The following is an 11,272-nucleotide window of genomic DNA, read 5'->3' as shown; positions in this document are numbered from 1 at the left end:
TCGCACTGGGAGATATGTCCACCTCCTCCGTCCCGGACCAGCGGCTGGACCACCTCCTGAGCGCCGTGGAGAGCGAGTTCCAGAAGGGCAGCGAGAAGGGCGACGCGTCGGAGCGGGATATTAAGCTGAGCCTGGAGGACGCCGAGCTGTGGACCAAGTTCAAAGAGCTCACCAACGAGATGATCGTCACCAAGACGGGAAGGTAAGGAAGACTCGGATAGGCCCTGGGTTCGAGTGAAGAGGGGGCCGGCACTGTAAACACACAAACGGCCTCTAACTTTGTGGATGGGAAGCGCTTTTACGCGCGTGGTGCACTGTTTTCGTTTGGGGTTATTTGGTTTATATCCAAAGGATTATTTGGTTTTGTTGGTGGGAAGGTCGAAAATATCGAAAAGGTGTTTTTTAATTTGAACATATATTGTACTGGTTTAATAGGGTCTAAAACACATAGGGTTTAAGGATGTATCCCTGTTTGGTATTAAATTCAAAATTGTCCACAATTTAAGCTGAATGGTGAACGAATCGAAACGTTTGTGTTTTGCTGTTGCGTTTCAAAGGAGGATGTTTCCCGTGCTGAGGGCCAACGTCAGCGGGCTGGACCCCAACGCCATGTACTCCGTCCTGCTGGACTTTGTTGCGGCGGACAACAACCGCTGGAAGTACGTGAACGGGGAGTGGGTCCCCGGGGGCAAGCCGGAGCCCCAGAGCCCAAGCTGCGTGTACATCCACCCCGACTCCCCCAACTTCGGGGCCCACTGGATGAAGGCCCCCGTCTCCTTCAGCAAAGTCAAGCTGTCCAACAAACTCAACGGCGGCGGACAGGTGAGGCCCGCAGTGCTTGTTGTGTTAACAGAGAATGTTAGGCTGTAGTATAATAAGTAGGCTAAAATGAGCTAAATGGAAATATTTGTATTAAAATCAATAGTTAATTTTAAGAAGTATTTATGATAGCTCGGGTCATGTCTCCACTGATCACTGATCTTGTAATTGATTATTATGAAGAACTCTGTTCATGATATATTTTTTAAAAGGCTTCTGACAACCGCATCTCTAAAAATACTGAAAACAAAATTGTTATAACGGCTTTACACTTTGTAAATAGTAATGATGAAAAAATAAAAATAAACATTGATTTGATTCACATCATTAACAATGCTTATTCTCTCTCCACCCAACAGATCATGTTGAACTCGTTGCATAAGTACGAGCCGCGGATCCACATCGTGAAGGTGGGGGGCATCCAGAAGATGATCAGCAGCCAGTCCTTCCCAGAGACCCAGTTCATCGCCGTCACCGCCTACCAGAACGAGGAGGTGAGCTCTCAGTCTAACAACACACTGAATCTCATCTGGGACATTCAATGTATTTTAATCGATTTACTCGCTTTGTGTTGTTCAGTCTTTAGTTTGTGTTGTTAAATTTTCTTTGGAAGATAAAGTGCATCCATTGAAAGACTGAACACATACAAGTGGTGAGCTGAACAGCAGGGCCTTGATTTTAACAACTAAATCCCATCTTCCGTGCCCGACAGATCACTGCTCTCAAGATCAAGCACAATCCGTTTGCCAAAGCGTTCTTGGATGCAAAAGAAAGGTAAGAATGAAAACCCCAACTTGAAATTGCTTACAACACACGGCTGCATATGTTATTCCACTCTTCAGCTGTGTGCAGATATTTAAGTGTTTTTATCTTTTTCAGGAGCGACCATAAGGACATTCCTGATCACAGTGCGGACCAGCAGCAGTCTGGCTACTCTCAACGTGAGTACAATACTCTTCGACACTGCTGCTATAAATCTGTTTAACATACTGTTCACAACAATACAGCTCTACCACAACCATTCACAAGCAAAAGCACCAATCTCCCAATGTCCTTACAACCACCAACAACACAGCCCCCCCAGGCCTCCACCCGACTCCTCCACCCTGAACATCAGCACAGAATCTGACCACTGTCCGTCTCTTCTTCTCAGTCGGCGGGTGGTTCCTCCCGGGTCAGAACCCCATCTGCCCCAGCAGCAGCCCCACCCAGTTCAACGGGACGGTGCCCCACTCGCCTGGCTCCTACTGCGAGCGCTACTCCAGCCTGAGGAACCACCGGACCTCCCCGTACCCCACCCACTACCCCCACCGCACCCCCAACACCAGTGAGTACAGCCGCGGGACCCCGCTCCAGAAAGGGGTCCGGGATCGTGTTCATAAAATACGACTCGTGATTATCTTCACCCCTTTTTGATTTGACCGGGAATTCGGTCAAAGCAGTGGGACATGTTCAGAGAAGCAAGCGCCTTCAAAAGTTGGCTACATTTCTGTGGCCGCGACCCAATCCTAAGAGATCCCATGGCCGATGGATGGACGGATGTAATCGACCAATAAACTGACCTTGGATTGATTCTTTTCGCCCCATTAGACAACTACATGGACAACACCTCCGGTTCTTTGCCGGCCCACGACAGCTGGTCGTCACTGCAGATCCCCAACTCCACAGGCATGGGCACCCTGTCCCACACCTCCAACGCCACCTCCAACGGAAGGTAAGCGTCAACACCCAACCCAGCCACACGTCCCTAGTAAGAACCTCTGTGTTGTATTAGGTGGACTCCTGGGTTAGGATAGCCGGGCACCCCGCAATGCAACGCGTCACCAGTACGCCGATCCAAATCTCCTTTTTGCCAGTGAGGAGAGAGAGGAATAGGCAGAGCGTCGCTGGGTGCGCATTGCATTGTGGGACAGGCCGGGGAGGACTCAGAGACATGCGACCAGGAGGTGGCCGTCTGCAACCACTAAACCAGAATAATGCTGATGATCATGACTGGATGAAGCTCAGTTGAACGGGATGATGATGGATTCATGTTTTCGTCCCACAGCCAGTACCCAAGCCTATGGTCCGTAGCCGGGACCACCCTGACCCCCTCGGGCTCAGCCTCGGGGTCCATCGCAGGGGGGCTGACCTCCCAGTTCCTGAGGGGATCCTCGTACACGGGCCTGACCTCCTCCCTGCCCGTCTCCTCGCCCTCCTCCATGTATGACCCCAACCTGGGGGAGGTCGGGGTGGGGGAGGCCCAGTTCGAGAGCTCCATCGCCAGGCTGACGGCGTCGTGGGCCCCTGTAGCGCAGAGCTACTAAGTAGCTAGGCTCTCGCTCTCTCTTTCTCTCTTTCTCTCTCTCTCTCTCTCTCTCTCTCTCTTTCTCTCTCTATCTTGCTCTCGCTCTCTCTCACTCCCCCCCTGTCTCTCTATGCCTGGATGTCTCTTCAGGAGACGGACTGTCGACCCAAAGCATCAAACAATACAATGAGCGAGAAAAAGACGACGAGAGATTGTCCCAAAAAAAACGAACTAGCAGCCTGGACTCTTGTGTTTGAACGGGCCCTTCATATTCCATTCCTGAGCTTCTTGAAAAGCCTTTTTTTCGTTTAAGGATTTGAAAACCCTTAAACGTACACTTAGTTATATTGATGTCATGCCTCAGACATGCTATATGATCCCCCTCCCACCCTCTTCGAAAAATAGAATTGAAAGAACTATACATTTAATTTTTTAAAGGTGCAATGTATGATACCCCAGCGGGTTTCATGCTAACTATTTATAATTTGAATTGCTCTCAGCGATTGGGAAACAGTTTTGCTCATGTGGTGCAAAACAATCCATCCTAGTTCATCCTGAAGGATGCCGCTGTCCTTCACAATAAAAGTTTATTTAAGAACGTCTACAAGTTCTGACCAAAGCCCAATCAAGATCTTCGACAGGCTTTTCCCCCCCAGTACTAAAAATAATATCTAAGAGGTCATTTTGGTTGTGCTAACATATAAAGTATGTAAATGTGTGTATATAGTATACATTAACGGACGTCTTCATTGTTTTCAATATATATTTTTGCCTTTTTGTGATCGCAGTCAAATGTGTGCCTTCTCTGATCTCAAAACTTTAAGTGCCTTTGCATTCTCGAAGGGTTGTGGCAAAAGACTCCCCTGAAAGAAACAAAAAAAAATCCACATGTACATACCTATCTATTTGTATTTTGAATCATGATAAGTTTATTTATGTCATTTAATAATAAATTAAAGATTTTCTTTGTTTTTGCCAACTACATGTTTTTGCTCCCTTATTCTGTGTGCATGACATACTGATTTCCATATCACCCATGCCAAATGTTTTTCCTTTGAAGAACTTTGAACACCACAGTAACAACCACAGGCAACATGTCCATACCAATGTCATGTATTTTATAACCCAATATCATTACAATATTCTCATGTACCAATATAGCTACCAGGCTTTTTAACAGCCACTCACGTGTGAGACTGAGAAAAATCCAACTAAAAATAAATTGGTGTTACTATAAAGATAGCAACGAGTGCTGCGTGACTAACTTGAAACACAAAAATAACCCAGCCATATAGGGGGCCGGGTATAGCTCTAGGAACTATAACTCTATACCTCTATGAACCATAAAAAGGAGGCGAGTCAACTATATAAAGGGAGGGAGTCAAATGTAGCAGACCTCTGAGGTACAGAGAATTTTCCTCTCAACAGGCCGGGCTCTGATCTCAACATTCAAATAAAATTCACAACGAGGCCTAGAAACAAAGTTCTTTCAAAACCAAGCAACCAAGTGCAGAAGTCTGTTTAAAAGGAGGCTTCTAACATGGAGGTAGGGCGTCTGAGAGTGGACTGTGGGGTTGACACAAATGAGGTCGGGTCCCCACCCAGTGCAAAAGAGTCTGGACTGTGGATCAGCTCCATGCAGTTGAACGCTACGTACATCTTTATTTCCTCAGCAGTCGCTACACCCTCACAACTTCCAGTGTCTAAAATGGTGCTGCATATAGTAATTCCCATTGAAAGATGTAAACCTACATAATTGGTGTTGTAGGTTTATATAGCCAATATATATATAGCCAATATAGGCTATTGAATAATAATAATAAAGGCAATCGTCAGTTTTGTTGGTGAGGCTGGGGAAGGCCTAGACTGTTTATGATGGTAATAATTTGGCTTTGTTTAGTCAAATTAATGTAAGTATTAATAATATATTAATATCACAGGCTTCATATAGGCTAATATGTACAGGGAAAAAATAAATACACACATACAAACTCAAACACACTCTCTGTCTCTCTCTCTCTCACACACACACACACACAGACACATATACATCTGTCTCTCTCTGTCTCGCTCTATCAAACACACACACACATACAGACACACACACACACACAGACACACAGACACACACACACACACACACACACACACACACACACACACACACACACACACACACACACACACACACACACACACAAACACCCACGGGTCTACAAATGTAGCAGAGGAGGAAGGGGCCACTTTTTTCAAACTCCCCCAGTTTTTGGTCCCAAGGTGCTAGTCTCACTTTTCACCCCCTGGTGTTTTCCCCAAACGTCCACCATCCACTCTTGGCCCCGGCCTAGCCTATGAGCTTTCTCCAAACAACAATGTCGCCACACCTGTGCTAAGTGAATCCCCGCTCCTTTGACACGCCATCGAAACAGAACTAGCAACATCGCTACCTTCTGGAGGGCCCCCCCCCCCCTCGCCCCCCCCGTCCCCCGACCACCAACCCCCCAAACGCTGTCCATCGCTGACACCCCTTTGTTACAATCTGCGTAGCGGTGTGACACACGGCTAACGCCGCAGTACCAGCGCCGCGTCAGGGACCGGGCCCCCGTGTATCGACCCCGGCCGTGAACCCCTTGGGGGGGGGAGCCGCTGGGCGACGGCTTGGTAACAACGTGAACCGTGATAACAGCACGCAGGGGGCCTCATCGCTCACGGAGCCCTGAGGACTTGGCTTTACTTTTGCCTATTTTAACACCAGAATTTCTACTCATTAACTTGTAGTGTAAATGGGTAGCAGCAGTCCTCCGACCTGGAATAAACTCATCTAGTAAAATAAACTCATGTAGATCTATCGATCTATCGGTACATCTATTGGTCCGTTCCTCTGTCCGGCTGTCCGTTTGTCCGTCCACCCACTCCACTGTCTGTTGCTTTTGTGGGTACGCAGAACATAACACGTGAATGGTACAGCATCGGGGACAGATAGGTGAGTTGGTTAAGGGATACAGTACAGTACTAGAGAGGGCACAGCGATCAGGGAGACATGACTGGTACAGTACTAGAGGTTAGGCCGTCCGGTACAGTACAGTACTAGAGGTTAAGCCGCCCGGTACAGTACAGCACTAGAGAGGTTAAGCCGCCCGGTACAGTACAGTACTAGGGAGGTTAAGCCGCCCGGTACAGTACAGTACAGGTTAAGCCGTCCGGTACAGTACAGTACTAGGGAGGTTAGGCCGCCCGGTACAGTACAGTACAGGTTAAGCCGTCCGGTACAGTACAGTACTAGGGAGGTTAGGCCGCCCGGTACAGTACAGTACTAGAGGTTAAGCCGCCCGGTACAGTACAGTACTAGAGGTTAAGCCGCCCGGTACAGTACAGTACTAGAGGTTAAGCCGCCCGGTACAGTACAGTACTAGAGGTTAAGCCGCCCGGTACAGTACAGTACTAGAGAGGTTAAGCCGCCCGGTACAGTACAGCACTAGAGAGGTTAAGCCGCCCGGTACAGTACAGTACTAGGGAGGTTAAGCCGCCCGGTACAGTACAGTACTAGAGAGGGCATAGCGTTCGGGGCGGCGGTGAGGGGCCGAATACCGCTGCGGTCCACTCATGGACAAGATGAATGAGCCCCTGGTGATGTCACAGGTGAGTTGTGTGACAGGTCCGCAGAGCGGCGGTCCCGGGACAGTGATGGAGGGGTTGGCACCCAGGTGCAAATGAAGGCCCCTGAGGGGTCAGGGGGCCACGGGCCGACAGTAACCAGGGAGCAATGTGACACGCACACGGGCCCCCGTCAGAGCAGCCGCTCTGGGCTCCCGGCGACGTGCACACGCTCAGCACACACACACACACACACAGGTACACAGGCACAGGTACACATGCACATAAACACACACACACACACACACACACACACACACACACACACACACACAGAAACCCAGACACAGACACACACAGTCAAGCATACACACAAAGGCACGCTTGCACACACACAAACACACACAAGCACATAAACACTAACACATACACACACACATGGGCACACACACACCCACAGGCATGGATGCACAAACAAGCATGCCTACACACACACACACACACACAGCCACACACACACTGGCACACACTCACTTTAAGCGCAAGCACACACTTACACACACACAAACACCCATGCTCTCTCTTTAAACACAAGCACACATACAAACACAAGAAAATGTGGCCCCTTTGAATGCCTCGACTTTACTGCTGCTGCTGCAGTACTGGCTGCCCGTCCCTGATGGGTGGTTGTGGGAGAGTCAACGCCTCGGGGAAAGCCAGCAGCGACTGGCTTCTACCGGACTGCCAGTAGCCGAGGCCAATCGGTGCCAATGTCCCCTGGGGCCTTTTGGTCCATAAGGTCACTTGATCTACTAGTGTGCATTCGCTGCCTGTCTGACGTCACGATCACAAAGAAACACATTGGGCTGAGGCTAGAACGCTCAAGCACTGTCCCTGTTGTGTTGAAGAGTGGTGTCTGTGTGGGGTCCCTTCCTGTGTCTATGTGTGTGTGTGTGTGTGTGTGTGTGTGTGTCTTTGTGTGTTTGTGCGTGCACATGTGCGCATCCAAGCAGCAGGGTGTGGATGAGGGCGGGGATTGTGCCTGTAGGTTTACAGGCACAGTTTAGACATGGTGGTGGTGGTGGTGGTGGTGGTGGTGGTGGAGGATGTTTGCTAATACTTTACTCAGTCTAGTGCGGTAAACAGATCCCTCTCTTCCTCTCTTGTTATTTTATTGGAGGCCAGTGGACACAGTGTGTGTGTGTGTGTGTGTGTGTGTGTGTGTGTGTGTGTGTGTGTGTGTGTGTGTGTGTGTGTGGGGTGTGTATTTGTGTGTGTGTGTGTGTGTGTGTGTGTGTGTGTGTGTGTGTGTGTGTGTGTGTGTGTGTGTGTCAAACTGGGCCCTTTGTCTCCCCAGGGGACCTGAGCCCCTCTGTACGCCTGGACCTGCAGCCACTGTTGATCTTCATTAATTGACAGCTGGAAATTGGTTTAGTGCACCGCCCCCCCCCCCCCCCCCCCCCCTTCCACACACACACACACACACACACACATGCACACGCACACGCACAGACGCACACACACACATTCACACACAGTATCTCCTCCTCTAGAAGTGTGTGAGTGTGTGTGTGCGCATGTGTTTATGTGTGTGCATCAAATACGCTTTAAAGAGTGTGTGCATCACCAAGGTGTGGAGGGTGGGCTCCTCAAGGGGAAAGGGGGGGGGGGGGGGGGGGGGGGTGCAGATGTTGAAGTGCCTGACTATAGGGGGGACACCTGCGGCAGCAGAAGACCCTCTGAGCTCTGCTGGTCATGGGGCTTTGTTGTAGTGATGCTGTCCTTAACACACATCAGTGTTGTTCTGTGGCTGTACGCAGATCAGGATGGGAGATAGTGGAAGAATATTAATCATAATCTAATCGTAGGTATTCCCCGTGTTTACTCATGACAAGGTGGATGGGTGGAAAATGATGAACATCCATTCAAAAGGAATAAATAATAAGGATATACGCGTATTTACAAGAGTCAAAGACAAAGAAGATAAGAGATGGTAATGACCAGTTCTAGGTGACGCTATTTACACTGAGAGTGTAAGCAGTGCACACGCGGTTTATCTGATGATAAATTCAATAGATCAATGATTGTTTTGTGTATCATGATGTTTAAATAGTATGGTAACCAACTTAGTCATATAGAAATCCTTCATACTTGATGACAAACAATGAGTAACCGTGTCCCCTCTATGCTGCTATTACCGGGAAATTGTCTAAAGGATTTACGTCCAAGAAGCCAATGATATGAGCTCTTTATCCATGGTATATTTTATTGGGGTGAAGTCCAAATTGGCCGGATGGTTGAGGATACATACATGAGGTTACACAACAGTAAGACAAAGGTGGCCATTTGCACAATGGATCCATATTCCCTCACTGGAAAACAACATTTTATGTTTTATAGAAACGGCCTCTCGGAACACCAGAGTTATGACGATGACTCACAGTGCACGGCATCGTGGGTGATTTATGGCATGTACGCAGGGCGGCCGAAAAACAGAAAAACAAAACCCAGGTTGCCAGGCTCGGAATGGCGAGTCAGCTCACTGGAGTAGGAGGAGGAGGTGGTGGTGGTGGTGGTGGAGGAGGAGGGGGAGGGGAAGGGGGGCAGAGGAGTGTATGTTTGCCCCCCCCCCCCCCCCACCCCTGCTCCCCATCCCATCCCATTTCACCCCGCCCCAACTGAGCACACCACCCCCGCCCCCCCAGACCCCACCCACCCACCCCTCGGCCCTCTGATGTCTTGTGTGCCTTCGTTAATGAAGAAATTCTGGTACCTGGGTGAGACATTGCTCTCAGCTGAGCAGACTCTGCCGTCGGCCTCCCTCGCCCCTCGTCCCTCGTCCACATCTGCGCTGCGGTCCGCAGTGCCCTCCCTCAAACTCACCCCACCGTCCCCTCTGACTGGGGCCTATGGGAGGATATAGCCTCATGGTCATGGAGCAACGATGAACCTGGCCCTGCTTAGCTAATCTATTATTACCAACGCATTCCCTTCTGGATCACTGCGGGACCTCGGAAACATGGGACGGTGTGCCCTCATACAGAACCATTACCACGTTTCACAATTACCCTGTCAGCCAGCGAATCGAGATCTTATGAGAAGGGCTAAAGCCTTGCATGGTTTACAATTTGTTTATAGAGGGACAGCAATGTGACCGTTTTGGACTTTTCAACCGTCCTATAATAAATAAAGTGACATAATGCATGCGAAAACTAATTATGGTGAATAACTATAAATCAAATAGCCGTTGACAAATTCAAGCTTCCTGAGCCTCTAAACCAGAACTTGGTAGATGAACTAAATGGAATAATTAAACAAGCAATCGTCCCAGGGGAAGACAGAGCGTTTTGCTACAAATGAGCAATGTCACACGTAAGGGGGACTTGCTAGCTTGCATCAGCTAATCTGTCGACCACAGTCGCCACCACGATGGCGACACACTCTCACCATCCTGACAGACCGCTCAAAGTTAGCTGTGGACGGTCGGACACAAGTACATCAGACTTGTCAACAAAGTGCTCCTCACTCGAGTAACATTTAGCAGAGATGCATGATATCCACAGCAGTGGTGCAGCGCTATGAGAAACACTGTCTTTCACCCTGTGGTAATAACACACTGATAACCCCCCCACCCCCACCCCCACACACACCACAGTGGTCATAATGACCTGGGAATTTGTCTACCAATCCGATTTTAAATAAATGTGTTATCATATTAGCAGACGAAAGATTTATAGGATAGTTTTAGTTATGAGCTGAATATATCAATAACTGTGACTTAAATGTGGTCTATAGCATAGGCCTATATGCAGTGGCCAGGCAGTTTACCAGAGGATGATGAACAATTCAGCTACTTTATAGGATACTGATTTAATTCACCTCTGTTGAATAGAATAGTACATTTCATGTATTAACATAATTCTCATGAGCGGCTAGGAAAGAGTTATATTAGGCCAAATTAGGCTGGTAATTGTTATCACCTGGTCCATAACGCTATTAAAGGCAGCAGTCTAAAGTTAACACTGCCACCTTGTGGCAGGAGTGTCTACTACAGTCTTAATTTGGGTTCCTTCTTCATTAAAGCAAAGCAAATGTAATCAAATGCTATCCACAATATATTTTCTCCACAAAGAGCCAGTTGTGTTATGTAAGCCTACATTCATTTACAAGGTAAATGTGTCAACAAAGATTGGTGCACTATATCAATGAATATACAGGAGTTGGTCAATGATTATACAGTGCACTTCGGAAACGGCCAACCCGTTATGGATCAAACAAGCTATGAAGACCTGGATGTGTTTGAGGTGCATTGTCTTGATGATGAACTTGGATGACACCCAAATTCCTCAGGTAGGCCCTTGTGAAAGGCTTGTCCATACACACCAATACATACTGTATAATATATCAGACTCTTTGCTCTAGTTAAGAGCCATGCCATTCAAGTATTTACAAGTGAAATTCAGCCTGTACATTAATGTTGTAAATGAATCCTGTGAAGACATCGATTACCTTCACAATAAAAAAAGAATCAGATTACACCTCCATGTTGCTTTCTCCAATAAATGCATCATA

The 11,272-nt window shown here is 48.2% G+C and overlaps 1 protein-coding gene across 1 annotated transcript in view; it reads left to right on the top strand.

Moving 5' to 3' along the window:
* The window catches only part of tbxta (T-box transcription factor Ta), a 4,305-nt gene extending 220 nt beyond the window's left edge, over positions 1-4,085 (top strand). The window contains exons 1-8 of the mRNA XM_060043702.1: positions 1-202; positions 558-822; positions 1,179-1,313; positions 1,532-1,593; positions 1,699-1,760; positions 1,973-2,146; positions 2,410-2,533; positions 2,867-4,085. The exon at positions 1-202 is cut by the window's left edge and continues 220 nt beyond it. Coding sequence (XP_059899685.1) covers positions 15-202; positions 558-822; positions 1,179-1,313; positions 1,532-1,593; positions 1,699-1,760; positions 1,973-2,146; positions 2,410-2,533; positions 2,867-3,125 — 1,269 coding nt within the window. The 5' untranslated portion in view covers positions 1-14 and the 3' untranslated portion in view covers positions 3,126-4,085. The remainder of the gene's footprint in view (positions 203-557; positions 823-1,178; positions 1,314-1,531; positions 1,594-1,698; positions 1,761-1,972; positions 2,147-2,409; positions 2,534-2,866) is intronic.
* Positions 4,086-11,272: the final 7,187 nt, after the last annotated feature.

The sequence above is a fragment of the Gadus macrocephalus genome, chromosome 22 (genome assembly GCF_031168955.1).
Source record: "Gadus macrocephalus chromosome 22, ASM3116895v1".
Lineage (NCBI taxonomy): Eukaryota > Metazoa > Chordata > Actinopteri > Gadiformes > Gadidae > Gadus > Gadus macrocephalus.
The sequence above is the reverse complement of the archived record's forward strand: the minus strand, read 5'-3'. Positions and strand labels throughout refer to the sequence as shown.